This window comes from Oncorhynchus mykiss, chromosome 1 (assembly GCF_013265735.2).
Source record: "Oncorhynchus mykiss isolate Arlee chromosome 1, USDA_OmykA_1.1, whole genome shotgun sequence".
NCBI classification, from domain to species: domain Eukaryota; kingdom Metazoa; phylum Chordata; class Actinopteri; order Salmoniformes; family Salmonidae; genus Oncorhynchus; species Oncorhynchus mykiss.
Window position 1 is genome coordinate 57920751 of NC_048565.1, and position 15842 is coordinate 57936592.

At 40.9% G+C, this 15842-nt stretch overlaps 1 protein-coding gene across 1 annotated transcript in view; it reads left to right on the forward strand.

The window, feature by feature from the left end:
* wdr11 (WD repeat domain 11) overlaps positions 1 to 15842 on the forward strand; it is a 131855-nt gene that overhangs the window by 114617 nt on the left and 1396 nt on the right. The window contains exons 25-28 of the mRNA XM_021605791.2: positions 13717 to 13882; positions 14474 to 14571; positions 14813 to 14958; positions 15440 to 15519. Coding sequence (XP_021461466.2) covers positions 13717 to 13882; positions 14474 to 14571; positions 14813 to 14958; positions 15440 to 15519 — 490 coding nt within the window. The remainder of the gene's footprint in view (positions 1 to 13716; positions 13883 to 14473; positions 14572 to 14812; positions 14959 to 15439; positions 15520 to 15842) is intronic.

Consider the following 15842-nt stretch of genomic DNA (forward strand, 5'->3'; position numbering starts at 1 on the left):
TATGAACTTTATCGAACAAATCAAGCATTTATTGTGGAACTGGGATTCCTGGGAATGCATTCTGATGAAGAACATCAAAGGTAAGTGAATATTTATAATGTTATATCTGACTTCTGTTGACTGCACAATATGGCAGATATCTTTTTGGCTTGTTTGGTCTCTGAGCGCCGTACTCAGATTATTGCATGGTGTGCTTTTTCCGGAAAGTTGTTTTTTTAAATCTGACATAGCGGATGCATTAAGGAGAAGTTTCTCTAAAGTTCTATGTATAATAGTTGTATCTTTTATCAATATTTATTATGAGTATTTCTGTAAATTGATGTGGCTCTCTGCAAAATCACTGCATGTTTTGGAACTACTGAACATAACACGCCAATGTAAAATTAGGTTTTTGGATATAATTAAGCACTTTATCGAACAAAACATACATGTATTGTGTAACATGAAGTCTTATGAGTGTCATCTGATGAAGATCGTCAAAGGTTAGTTGATTAATTTTATCCATATTACTGCTTTTTGTGACTCCTCTCTTTGGCTGAAAAATGGCTGTGTTTTTCTTTGACTTGGTGGTGACCTAACATAATCGTTTGTAGTGCTTTCGCTGTAAAGTCTTTTTGAAATCAGACACTGGCTGGATTAACGAGAATTTTATCTTTAAAATGGTGTAAAATACTTGTATGCTTGAGGAATTTTAATTGAGATTATTATTTTTTTTTGGGGCACTTTCACTGGCTGTTGGCAGGGTGGGACGCTACCATCCCGAATATCCCAGAGAGGTTTTAAGGCCTCTAGAAATGCAAGTGAAATATAACACCAACAATGTATTAATATGCTGTAATGTGTAAACACTTGCTTTTACCAATCCCTTGTAATTACAGTAAAATACTGTGAAATACAAACCTCTCCCCTCAATTAATTTCATCCATTCATTCTGATTACGGTGGCATTTGTTTTTACAGTATAATACAGTTCATTTTACGGTATTGTACTGTGTACAGTACTTGCGTTGATACCATTTTTATATAACAGTAGGTGTAGGCTTACTGTAATATGAAATACCGAATTTTACATGCCACTGAGCTGCCTGTAAGTGACTGTCAAATTCTGGATCCCAGATTTCTATTGCTAGGCTACTATATTTATTTCTCAACTGCTAATTTGGCACATTGCTTCGCAATACAACTGGAGTAGCCTACCTGGCTTTAATGAAAATTAATGAATCACAAACCCCAATCCATTCGCTATTTAAGTGGTAATGGGTGATTTTTTTATTTATTTTTTTTTATATATTTTTTTTTTTACTTCCCCTGTTTTGACAGGTGCATGATAATGAGTCATTCTACATTTAAAATCTTATCTAATTTCGAACGCATGCATTTTCCCCCTGACTTTTTTAAATTATCAATAGTCACATCATGCAGCCCATAGCGTACAGTGCCAGAAAGTATGCACACCCCTTGACCTTTTCCACATTTTGTTGTGTTACAGCCTGAATCTAAAATTTATTAAATTGAGATGTTTTGATGCTGGCTTACACACAATACCCCATATTGTCAAAGTGGAATTATGTCTTTAGGAATTTGAACATTAATAAAAAAATGTATAGCTGAAATGTTTTGAGTAAGTATTCGACCCCTTTGTTATAGCAAGCCTAAATAAGTTCAGGAGTGAAAATGGGCTTAACACATCACGTAAATTGCATGGACTCACTCTGTGTGCAATAATAAATAGCGTTTAACATTATTTTTGAATTACTGCCTTATCTCTGTACCCCACACATACAATTATCTGAAGGTTCCTCAGTCGAGCAGTGAATTTCAAGCACATATTCAACCAAATGACCAGGGAAGGTTTCCAAAGATGATAAAAATGTATATCCCTTTGAGCACGGTGAAGTTATTAATTACAACCACTGTGCTTATTATTATTATTTGACCCTGCTGGTCATCTATGAACGTTTGAACATCTTGGCCATGTACTGTTATAATCTCAGCCCTGCACAGCCAGAAGAGGACCGGCCACCCCTCAGAGCCTGATTCCTCTCTAGTTTTTTTCCTAGGTTCCCCCCTTTCTAGGGAGCTTTTCCTAGCCACCGTGCTTCTACATCTGCATTGCTTGCTGTTTTGGGGTTTTAGGCTGGGTATAGCACTTTGTGACATCGGCTGATATAAAGAGGGCATTATAAATACATTGGATTGATTGACTTTGGATGGTGTGTCAATACACCCAGTCACTACAAAGATGGTCATCCTTCCTAAGCTAAGTCAGTTACCGGAGAGGAAGGAACCCGCTCAGGGATTTCATGAGGCCAATGGTGACTTTAACAGTTAGAGTTTAATGAGAAAATTGTAGATGGATCAACAACATTGTAGTTACTCCACAATACTACTCTTATTAACAGATTGAAAGGAATGAAGCCTGTATAGAATACAAATATTCCAAAACATGCATCCTGTTTGCAACAATGAACTAAAGTAATACTTCAAAAAATGTTGCAAAGCAATTCACTTTTTGTCCTAAATACAAAGTGTTATGTTTGGGGCAAATCCAATACAACACATTACTGAGTACCACTCAATATTTTCAAGCATAGTGGTGGCTTCATCATGTTATGGGTACGCTTGTAATGGTTGTTGAATGGGGAGTTTTGTTAGGATAAAAAAATAACAGAATGGAGCTAAGCACAGAGCAATAATTTTTTTAAGAATAATGGGCAAATGTTGCACAATCCAGGTGTAGAAAGCTCTTAGAGAATTACCCAGAATAACTCACAGCTGTAATCACTGCCAACGGTGCTTCTGCAAATGATTGACTTGGGACAGTGAGTAGTTATCTAAATTAGATATTTCTGTATTTCATTTTTAATAAATTTGCAAAAATGTAAGAACATGTTTTCACTTTGTTATTATGGGGTGTTGTCTGTAGATGGGTGAGAAAGAAAAAAATATATATTTAATCTATAAAAACAAACACATACATCAGTAATAAAGTCCTCAATCAGTTTTCTGAATTGCTCTAGAGCAGGTTTTCTCAAACTGGTTCACTACACGCAATACGTTTTTTCTTCACATTTTCAAACAATCCATTTATGTTTTCCAACGGGGCCATACATTTGGGTGAGTTTTTTTTTTTCTCGCCTGAGTAGCCTCGTTTCACTGCCCCCCCAAAAAATAAGCCATCTAGTGTTCAACAAAATAACAACACAATGTCAAATACAGGTAGCGTAGTCAAATAATTTACATCCAATCACATTAACCGCTGCTCATTCCGTTTGTTCGAAAATTGATAAATGGTTAAAAAGAAGTCGGGCCTGCATCCATAGACATATACCAGCTCTACTGGTAGTACTGCTACTACCAGCAGTACTACACCTGCACCTGTCGACGACAAGTTCTTCTGCTTCCACAAGCATATCCAATGCTAGCATCAGTAATTCTACATTTGTTCTTTGTCCAGCTAGCATGGACACTGACAGTTGTGAATCTGATGCAGCCGAAGAGCTACTGCCCCTTACCCGAGAAAGCACCGAAAAACAGACAGGGACGTTGGACCATCGAGGAGGCACTAATATTATGAGAACTACATTGATTTGGGGTTCACTTATATTGGGAGTAGTGCCTTTCCTCAGCCACCGTGTGTTATATGTGCAAAACTACTATCTCACAACTCGATGAAACCTTCGCTCTTGCGCAGACATTTAGAAACAAAACATGAAGATTAGATAAATAAGCCACGGGAGTTTTTTGAGCGAGTATTAAGACTTTTGAGTAGTAAGACATGTATAAAAGCAACAGATGCCATTAATAAGGAGGGGCTAGAAGCGTCTTATATGGTGAGCTACCGAGTGGTTAGGACAGGCATCCCCATACTGTTGTGGAGGACTTAATTATTCCTGCTGCCGCGTTTATTGCTGGGACAATGCGGGAGGAAAAGGCCCCAAAAACTATACAGTCAATGCCTTCATCAAACAACACTGTTTCATGATGCATCAGTGACATGGCAGGAGATGTTTTGAAACAATTAATGCTTCGCATACAAGCCAGTGCTGTATAGCTGGATGAGTCAACAGACGTGGCGGGCCTGGCACAGGTTCCTGGTATATGTCCGTTACGTTTATGGGGGGTCAATTAAGGAAGACATACTCTTCTGCATATCACTGGAAACCAGAACAACAGGAGATATTTTTAAAGTACTGGACAGCTTTGTGACATCAAATGGACTTTGGTGGTCAAGATGTGTTGCGATCTGTACTCATGGCGCAATAGCCATGACAGGGAGACATAGTGGAGTGGTAACGCACATGCAAGCAGTTCCTCCCGATGCCACTTGGGTACTCCGCAGCATCCACTGAGAGGCTCTTGCTGCCCAGGCAATGCCTGACAGCTTGAAAGACGTTTTGGAGGCTACAGTGAAAATGGTTAACTTTGTTAAAGCAAGGCCCCTGAACTCTTGTGTATTTTCTGCACTATGCAATGATATGGGCAGCGACCATGTAACTCTTTTACCACATACAGAAGTGCACTGGTTATCAAGGGGCAAAGTATTGACACATTTCTTTGAAATTGAGAGATGAGCTTAAAGTTTTCTTTACTGACCATAATTTTTACTTGTCTGACCGCTTGCATGATGATGACGTTTCTCACACGACTGTCCTATAGCGAAGCACCTGAGTGAGTTGGGTGTGCAATTACGCAGGTACTTTTCCAAAACACGACACAAACATTTGGATTCGTTATCCCTTTCATACCCTGCCTCGAGTCCACTTACCAATATCTGAACAAGAGAGCCTCATCGAAATTGTAACAAGCGGTTCTGTGAAAATGTAATTTAATCAAAAGCCAGTGCCAGATTTCTGGATTAGGCTGCGCTCAGAGTATCCTACCTTGGCAAATCACGCTGTTAAGACCCTGATGCCCTTTTCAACCATGTACCTATGTGAGAGTGGATTCTCGGCCCTCACTAGCAGGAAAACTAAATACAGGCACAGACTTTGTGTGGAAAATTATATAAGAAAGACTCTCCAATACAACCCAACATTGCAGAGTTATGTGCATCCTTTCAAGCACACCCTTCTCAATAACCTGTTGTGAGTTATTTACAATTTTTGATGAACAAATAAAGTTGTATATGTAAGATGGCTACATAAAGAGTCAAACAACCCGAGTCAGGTTGTGACGACAACTCACACTCATTATTATGTTTTATATTTGAGATTCTTCAAGGTATCCACCCTTTGCCTTGATGACAGCTTTGCAAACTCTTGGTGTTCTCTCAAACAACTTCATGAGGTAGTCACCTGGAATGCTTGTCCAACAGTCTTGGAGTTTCCGTCACTCTCACTTGATAATGCCTCAAATTTCCCAGCGGCATCCCCTTTGTCTGGTCATAATGCACCCTAAAAAAACCTATGCCTCTTGCAGCCCTTCTCCCTGTGTGCTGCCTGCTCCGAAGCACCACTCACCTCACTCACACAGCTCCATCACATCATCTGGTCTTTCTCACAGGCTACAAGTGAAGACAGACACATCGGGGACGCAACTGCCCGAGGTGCATATTGAATATATTTTAAGAACTGTCCACATTTACTTTTTGTCAGCCAACAAGATGAGTAGGCCTGAAGACAGCAAAAGCACTAGCCTATGTCAATCTACTATCCCCATAGTACAAAAGTTGAGCTATTCTGTGCGAGAAATAAATATTCCAAACATAATCTGGGACAGTTGTGGGATGCGATAGATCCCAAATTAACACAACCACTATAATAAAAAAAAATGAAAAAGGATTTTGCGAAATGAGGCTGACGCAACAGAACGTTTAGCTGAAATTGTTGATGAACTATTACTTTCTTCACATTATAAGCGCAGCGTTGCACACACGGCAGTAGGCTATAAGCGCGAATGTTCCATTAGCGGGAAAACACCATTATCAAAATTGACCACAAATGTGATTATGCATGTTATGCATTTTTATGGTGAAAATTATCTTCCCAAAACTTGAAACTCGTGCTGCATACAGTATTGTAAAGTGGATTAATGTGCTTCTTTTTAAGAATTTATTTGGCCACTTTAGTTGTGATTACAAACCTTATCAAAACGTGTGCGACTATGATTCGACTAAGTAAAAAAAAAATTGGTTATAATAATATTGTTTCTTGCCTTAACCTGTTCATCATTCACAAGTGATAACATATCATACCTTAAGGTAACATTTTGACATTCGCCATATGGTTAGTGAGAAAGTCCACATTGCAAATGTACGGTCCCTTACTAGACGTCCGACAACGTTTCGACGGCGTCGGGCCTTGCAGCAGGGCCGGATCTTCCAGGAAGTCATCAAACGAACTCTCTCGGACATTCGGTTTCCGTTTTATAATTTTTTTAAATTTGTCATTTTTCCGCTCTCCCGGTAAATCCCCCAAGAGGGCAAATGGAATCATATTGCAAATGTACAAAACATCACCAATCACTACGTGGCCTTATCTTCTAAATGGAAAATATTTTGAAGACGGAACTTGGTGAGCATAGTTTTGGCATAATGGGCAGTTGGCCCCGAACAAGATGGCGTCTATGCCTCAACGTTTTTTGAGTTATGGACATTTTTCTGGGATTAAAGGTCGAAAAATGAAAATAGAGCAATAATATTTCCGCTTCACGTCAAAGTAAATGAACCTACGGTGTCAATAAAAAAAGAACCTGCCATTTATCTATCGTCATTTAATTTAATCGTACAATGTCAAATTGGTGATGTTCAAAAATATATATATATTATTTTTTTTAATTACAGATCCAGTTGCAGTGTGTTCACACAAATCTTTTTCAAGGGTGCTTCGGAGCTCTGCGAGATTTCTGAGATTTTCTGTGATTTTCTGAAATAACACACACTCACTAACCCCTCCATAAATAAGTCAGTTCTTAACGTAAATACTTATAACTCAAAATTCTATAAGTGCCTACCGCAAGGAGGATATGTGTTCACTTTCAGCTTCCTGTGTCAACCGGAAGTGCCTTAAAATGGTGTCATAGGTGCTGTTTCGAAGGGTTAAAAGGTCAGATCTTTTCAAAACTTTATATGTGTGATTAGGCAACCCTCATGAACTGTAAGTCAATAATTTCTCCCAACAGATGTCAAAGAAAAGCTCTCTCACACACACACACATACACACAGCAAGGATGGAGTAACAAAGTGCAGTGCTTAAAGACACACAGAGCCTGCAATGGCATTACCATCATCTCTTGGCTGTGCCGAGTTCAACGAGATGCCCCACTTGACCGTAGCTCGCTCGGTCTAAGCACAGCGACCATGAGAAAAAGTAGGCCCAAAATGAAGCCTGGCCATAAATGTAATTTGCTTTTGGGTGACAGTGAGAGAACCGTTAAGGTAAGAAGCACAATTCGACCTCAGGTACGTTCCTGAGGTCCTCCCGATCTGTGCAAGCCTAACCTTGACCGTGTGGCATTAACCCTTAACAGTAAATCAGGGTTTTTTGATCTCACAGATTACAATGACATCTCTCCTTATAGGAATACATTGCCTGCTCCCCTAAATTCAACCTAGAGCCTATGTGGGTTAATAATGCCTTATGAACCTGTCTTCGATGACAGTCCATCAGGCCACTATGAGGTCTACCTGTGTTGATTCTAAGCTTCCTGAAGCAACTGGAAGTGGTTAAAATCACCCTAAAAGTGTTTTTCCATACCTATATAACTGATGTTTGATAGAAATAGTGAATTCAACCCTGTGTAAATCAGTCAGTTCTTAACGTATAGACTTAAAACTCAGGATTCTGTAAAAGCATACCCCAATGAGGATGTGTCTACTTTTAGCTTCCTGTGCCAACCGGAAGTGCCATAAATGGTGTCATAGGGGCTGTTTTGACGGGTTAAAAAAGTCAGATCTTTCCAAAATGTCATATGTGTGATTAGGCAACCCTCATGAACTGTAAATCAGTCATTTCTCCCATAAACTTTCCAAGAAAAACTCTCTCTCACACACACACACAGCTTGGACGGAGGGACACAGTGTGGTGCGTAGAGACAGACAGTGCCTGCAATAGTTACCTTTGTTCGAACAGTTAAAGAACCATCAGACCTAGAGTTCTGAAACTTTAGAAACCTGTTCTAGAGCTCAAGTCGATAGTGTGTGGTGATGTGGGTGTGGTGTCAGTTTATCAGTTTGGTGTCAGAATGACATCTAATTGACTGATGGACGTTGACTTGCTGGCTGACTTTTGTCCATTTGCAATATGTTTAAACAGTGAGGTACCATCACCAAAATGACATTCACCCCCCCACCCGTGCCCATCCAATAGTCATTTTGGACATTTTTCAAAAAATCGGTAAAAAACAACAGTCCCACTTCTCCCTCATCATACATGACAAATAGACCATCTAGGTTGATTCATGGCTTAACATAGTGCTATATATCATTTTGGCAGTATAAATGCCTTTTGACACTTTCAAATCACATTTGGAAATTTCTTATGACATTTGGCCTAAAAAAAGTGACCTGACTTTGACTTTTGACTTCCTATGAAATCATATTGCAAATGGACAAAACATATGCCTTATGCACAAGTTATTTTTAAATTATGATAATAAAATATGACTAAAGTATGTTGATACAGTTCTTATACATGTGTTATTGACAAAAAAAATCGAAAGAATTTCCAAAAATGGTCCAGAAAACACTTTTTTTTAAGGGGGTGATAAGATTTTGAATTTTTTTTTACTTTTGGGTCTTGACTTGTTACATTTGCAATATGAAAAATCATGGTGGAGCGCACTCGCCATCTGTTGGATTTTTGCAGTGTTACACTTGGCATTTTCCATATGGCATTTGCAATCAACTTTGAATGAAACAATGCCGAATTGAGTGGTATTGGACACTGTGTATATGGTTGTTAGTGCCAATATGTTCCCATTCATTTTGTCCATTTCAGGGGGGAGTTCCCTTACATTCGTAAGTGATAGGCTAATTTTGTCACCCAACAGACTATTCTTGATTTAATCTTGGCTTTACATATACTAAATAATATATGTGTGAAACTCGTTTTAATTTAGAATTGACCATTAACATGCACCTGACTTGAAACAGGGGCAGGGGAAAAAATACATGTCATCTCTGCACTTAAATAGTGAATGGAGGACACTTTTCCTGTGGTTCACTTTCATGCCAGCCAGGTAGGCTATACTCCTGTTGAAAATATAAGCAATGTGCTTTTTATATTTGCTTAATATTAGGAAAGTTGAGAAATAAATATAGTAGGCTTAGCATATAGAAAGCTGATGGGATCCTTCTCTTTTTAAGAGAGGCCATCAATATGTTTTCTCGCACAATTGCATAGCCTATAGAAATGTTGTGCAGCATGACCTCAAGGACTCTCATGAAGTGTTTGATTAGATTTGATGCCATTTGAATTGATGTCATAGTGATTAGAGGGACAATAGAGTGCTGAGTACCAGGCAGTTAGCAAATTTGGTTGGCTACTAATGACCATTAGCAGCATCAGAGCTTGGAGAAGCCAAATTACCGTGACTAAATGGTCATGTGGAATTTGACTGCCTTCATGACTCGTGACCACCGGTGTGGCAGTAATACGGTCACCACAACAGCCCAAATCTACACACAATACCCCATTTTTTTATTTCTTTGCAAATGTATTTAAAACCTAAATATCACATTTACGTCAATATTCAGATTCTTTACTCAGAACTTTGTTGAAGCACTTTTTGCAGCAATTACAGCCTCGAGTATGACGCTACAAGCTTGGCACACCTGTATTTGGGGAGTTTCTCCCATTGTTCTCATGCTCTGTCAGGTTGGATGTGGGTGATGTTAAGCCAGGTTTAAGTCCAGGTTCTGGCTGGGCCACTCAAGGACATTCAAAGAGTTTTCCCGAAGCAACTCCTGTGTCGTCTTGGCTTTGTGCTTAGGGTTGCTGTCCTGTTGGAAGGTGAACCTTCACCCCAGTCTGAGGTCCTGAGCGCTCTGGAGCAGGTTTTCATCAAGGATCTGTCTGTACTTTGTCTCGTTCATCTTTCCCTCAATCCTGACTAGTCTCCCAGTCCATGCCACTGACAAACATACCCACAGCATGATGCTGCCACCTCCATGCTTCACCGTATTGATGGTGCAATGTTTCCTCCAGACGTGACACTTGGCATTCAGGCCGAAGGGTTCAATCTTTGTTTCATCAGACCAGATAATCTTGTTTCTCATGGTCTGAGAGTCTTTAGGTGCCTTTTAGCAAACTCCAAGCGGGCTGTCATATCGAGGGAATGATGAACAGAGCAAAGTTCAGAGAGATCCTTGATGAAAACCTGCTCCAGAGCGCTCAAGACCTCAAATTGGGGTTAAGGTTCACCTTCCAACAGGACAATGACCCTAAACACACAACCAAGACAACACAGGAGTGGCTTCGGGACAAGTCTCTAAATGTCATTGAATGGCCCAGCCAGAGCCCGGAATAGAACCCAATTGAACATCTCTGGAGAGACCTGAAATTAGCTGTGCAGCGACGCTCCCCATCCAACTTGACAGAGCTTGAGAGGATCTGCACATGTGTGTTAAGCTTGTAGCATCATACCCAAGAATACTCAATTCTGTAATCACTGCCAAATGTACTAAAACAAAGTACTGAGTAAGGAGTCTGAATACTTGTGTAAATGTTTCAGTTTATATATATATATATATATATATATATATATATATATATATATACACACACACACACACACACACACACACACACACACACACACACACACACACACACACACACACACACACACACACACACACACACACACATACATCTCTCAGCAAAAAAAGAGCCGTCCTCTCACAGCAAACTTAACGTGTAGATATTTGTATGAACATAAGATTCAACAACTGAGACATAAACTGAACAAGTTCCACAGACATGTGACTAACACATTTAATTGAATTTTTGCTGTGAGATGTTACCCCACTCTTCCACCAGGGCACCTGCAAGTTCCCAGACATTTCTGGGGGGAATGGCCCTAGCCCACACCCTCCGATCCAACAGGTCCCAAACATGCTCAATTGGATTGAGACCCGGGCTCTTCGCTGGCCATGGCAGAACACTGACATTCCTGTCTTGCAGGAAATCACGCACAGAACGAGCAGTATGGCTGGTGGCATTGTCGTGCTGGTCATGTCAGGATGAGCCTGCAAGAAGGGGAGGAGGACGTCTCCCCTGTAACTCACACCTTTGAGATTTCCTGCAATGACAACAAGCTCAGTCAGATGATGCTGTGACACACCACCCCAGAAAATGACGGATCCTGCACCTCCAAATTGATCCTGCTCCAGAGTACAGGCCTCGGTGTAACGCTCATTCCTTCCACGATAAAAGTGAATCTGACCATCCCCCCTGGTGAGACAAAACTGTGACTCGTCACTGAAGAGGACTTTTTTGCCAGTCCTGTCTGGTCCAGCGACGGTGGGTTTGTACCTGTCCCGCAGGCGTGATGTTCGGATGCTGTGCGGGCGTTGTTCCACATGGTCTGCCACTGCGGGGACGATCAGCTGTCCGTCCTGTCTCCCTGTAGCACTGTCTTAGGCGTCTCACAGTACGGACATTGCAATTTATTGCCCTGGCCACATCTACAGTCCTCATGCCTCCTTGCAGCATGCCTATGGCAGATTCAGGCAGATGAGCAGGGACCCTGGACAGCTTTCTTTTGGTGTTTTTTTGAGTCAGTAGAAAGGCCTCTTTAGTGTCCTAAGTTTTCATAACAATGACGTTAATTGCCTACCGTCTTTAAGTTGTTAGTGTCTTAACTTCTTACGGATTAAATCCCGTTAACAGGATTGATTTGGCAACAGCCAGTGAAAGTGCAGGGCGCCAAATTCAAACAACAGAAATCGCATAATTAAAATTCCTCAAACATACAAGTATTTTTCACCATTTTAAAGATACATTTGTTGTTAATCCCACCAGTGTCCGGTTTCAAAAAGGCTTTACGAAGAAAGCATACCATGCGATTATGTTAGGTCAGCGCCTTGTCACAGGTTCTTCCATTTTCCAGCCAAAGAGAGGAGTCACAAAAAGCAGAAATGGAGAGAAAATGAATCTCTAACCTTTGATCTTTATCAGATAGCACTCATAGAACTTCATGTTACACAATACATGTATGTTTTGTTCAATAAAGTTCATATTTATATCCAAAAATCTTAGTTTACGTTGGCGCGTTATGTTCAGTAATGTTTTGCCTCCAAAACATCCAGTGATTTTGCAGAGAGCCACATCAATTTAGAGGAATACTCATCATAAACGTTGATGAAAGATACATGTGTTATGCATAGAATTAAAGATAAACTTCTCCTTAATGCAACCGCTGTGTCAGATTTCAAAAAATCTTTATGGCAAAAGCACACCATGCGATAATCTGAGTACAGCGCTCAGCCACCATACAGATACCCTGCCAGAACACTGGTTCAAACAGCTCTTATTCGCTCCCCTATCATAGTAGAAGCCTGAAACAACATTCTAAAGACTGTTGACATCTAGTGGAAGCCTTAGGAAGTGCAATCAAACCAAATTTTACACTTTATATTGGATAGGCCATCACTTGAAAAACTACAAACCTCAGATTTCCCACTTCCTGGTTGGATTTTTCTCAGGTTTTCGCCTGCCATATGAGTTCTATTATACTCACGGACATCATTCAAACAGTTTTAGAAACTTCAGTGTGTGTTCTATCCAAATCTACTAATAATATGCATATCTTAGCTTCTGGGCCTGAGTAGCAGGCAGTGTACTCTGGGTACGCTTTTCATCCGAATGTGAAAATAGCGCCCCCAGCCATAAGAAGTTAACGACCATTCCACAGGTGCATGTTCATTAATTGTTTATGGTTCATTGAACAAGCATGGGAAACAGTGTTTAAAGCATTTACAATGAAGATCTGTGAAGTTAATTGGATTTTTACTTGTCTTCGAAAGACAGGGTACTGAAAAAGGGACGTTTCTTTTTTTTATATACATTTTATATACATTTGCTACAATTTCTAAAAACCTGTTTTTGCTATATCATTATGAGCTATTGTCTGGAGATTTACAAGAGAAACACAATTGAATCCATTTTTGAATAAGGCTGTAACTTAACAAAATGTGGAAAAAGTCGAGGGGTCTGAATATTTTCCAAATGCACTTTATGCTTGGAAGTCTGGAGATCCTAAACATGTTTATGTTAACTACTGGTCAATTACTCACTGGTCCATAGTGTATGGCCACCATTCTTTACCTGATTAAAGGTATAAATCATTACTGTGTTTATTTCCCCCTCTCCTCTCATTCACTCTCTGCACCTATTTTCTTTGTTCTTTATTTGGATCCCCATTAGCTGACGCCTTGGCCCTAGCGACCGCTAGTCTCCCTGGAGTCCACAAAAGAAAGATATTACAAACATAACAGAGATGGCCCAAAAACATATGCAAAACACTGTCAATTTTGCAGTTGTCACAATGGACAATGGTAGGCATCACAGACATTGAATAAAGAACAGTGAGACGAGAGAACTCAAAGAAACACAATACTTCTGACACAAACCCTCTTTCAACTTCCCTGTCTCTCTCTCATGGTCTTTATCCCCAATTAAGAAATGAAAAGAGTTGCGAGCTGTGGGAGGCAGTGCCTCCTTTAAAATAACAATCTTCTAACATTTTTCTTCTCCTGTCTTCTCTCCCTCAGACGGACCGAGCGGTGCAGTTGCTGTTGGAGACTAGTGCTGACAACCCCAGTTACTACTGTGACTCACTGAAGGCGTGTCTGGTGACCACCATCACCTCCTCAGGGCCCTCCCAGAGCACCATCAAACTAGTGGCCACCAACATGATCGCCAACGGCAAACTGGCAGGTAACTGGAAGCCATAATTAAATATAACTCTAGTTTATGGAAGGTATATGACATCTGCCACTCTAGTATTTTATTTCTAAGCTGCCCTCCCAGAGCACCATCAAACTGGTGGTCACAATCATGATCGCCAAAGGCAATCTGGCATGTACTGGTGGCCATAAAGCTAAATAGAACACTATTTCCATTAAGTTTGATGATGTCAGTCACTCTAGTATTATACTGTATATCTACGCAGGTGGCAACAAAGAGACTATTGTTTCAACTGTGGTACCATTGTGGTGTATGCCATGGGCTCTTCCAACCTTGGCTCTAATACCCAGACCAGCCTAGGCAGAGCCTCTGCCATTGCACACCCCCACCTCTAGTTCTATGGAGTAGGTAGTGTGTTGAGTGTATTATTATGCAGTGTATTATTACCACGGTCCCCTTCTGCAGCCCAGCAGCTCACATAACAGGTAGTTTAACTCCACAGCCCATAAAAAAGGCCTTGTATAGCACAGTTATAGCTTCCCTTAGTAATCAATCCTAAACCCCCCTCATCTCACACACTCCATCACTCTCTCTGTCTCTACTTTTTCTCCCGTCTGTCAGAGGGAGTGCAACTGCTGTGTTTGATTGACAAGGCTGCGGACGCATGCCGATACCTGCAGACCTATGGGGAGTGGAACCGCGCTGCCTGGCTGGCTAAGGTAACTTATCTTTCACTCATCTGTCCATCATCAGTATCCCATTTAAAGTATTAGGGCCAGAGAAACTCTCAAATCATATTGCTGGGCTGGAGTCAAGGAGATGGTTTGTTGCAAATCAAGACTGTACAGTAATATAAAATGTAGTGGTAGTTCAGATAAAGCCTATAAAACATAATTGAAATTATAACTTGATCGCTTATGTGTGCCTCTGTATGCATGTGTGCCTGCAACTGTGTGTCAGGTGCGTCTGAACCCGGCAGAGAGCTCAGACGTGCTAAAGCGTTGGGCAGAGCACCTCTGCTCCCCCCAGGTCAACCAGAAGTCTAAGGCCATCCTAGTGCTGCTATCCTTGGGCTGCTTCCATAAAGTAGGAGAGATGCTACAAAGGTAACAGTCTCTCTCTCTCTCTCTCTCTCTCTCTCGCTCTCTCGCTCTCTCGCGCTCTCTCTCGCGCTCTCTCTCTCGTTCCCCATTATCAGCTCCTCTGGGACTTTATTCTGTTTTTTGCTCAGCTCTGTGTTATCCATCACTCCAAATTGGTCCTCATTGTCTAACTTTGAGCATTTTCAAAGGTGTGGTGGTGCTCTCCTACCTTGCTTCTCTCGCCACATTCAATATTGATCTACTCTGTAAGTAGACCTGCTGTCTCAGTGGCAGCCTGCATTTTAATGTGCCTCTCCCCATGACACCTTAGAAAGGCGTGTGGCTGGCAGGTTGACGTGAAGCTTCAAAAACAGAGACATGAAAGTTGTGATGATGCACACCTCTCTCTGATGTCTCTCCCCCACCCTCCTCTCTTTCTCTCCTTCTCGCTCTCCTGTCTCTCTACCTCTTTCTCCCATCCATCCATCAATCTCAACTGTGACAGCATGAGGTACTTTGACCGTGCGGCACTCTTCATTGAAGCCTGTCTGAAGTACGGAGTGATGGAGGCCAACGATTCCACCAATATCCTTTCAAAGTCAAGACATCATACAGTCTGGCTGTGCTAATCAGGTTATTCTCAATCTTTCTCACATAAAGTTTGTCTAGTCTAATACTACAGCAGTCTGGAACAGAATGGACTTACTGTACCTTTTATAGTACAGTTCACATGCTTTATTTTCTTTACCTGAAGAGTGGACACCACACTACCTTTTGTACTTTGATGTTTTAATTCAGACAGAAGAGGGAGATTGATGAATAGGTGAAACAGTATGAAGGGTTGAGGCGGTGATTGAACCCCAGTCTCCGGGGTTGTGGTACACAGTATGTGCAGAGCCAGAAGTGTT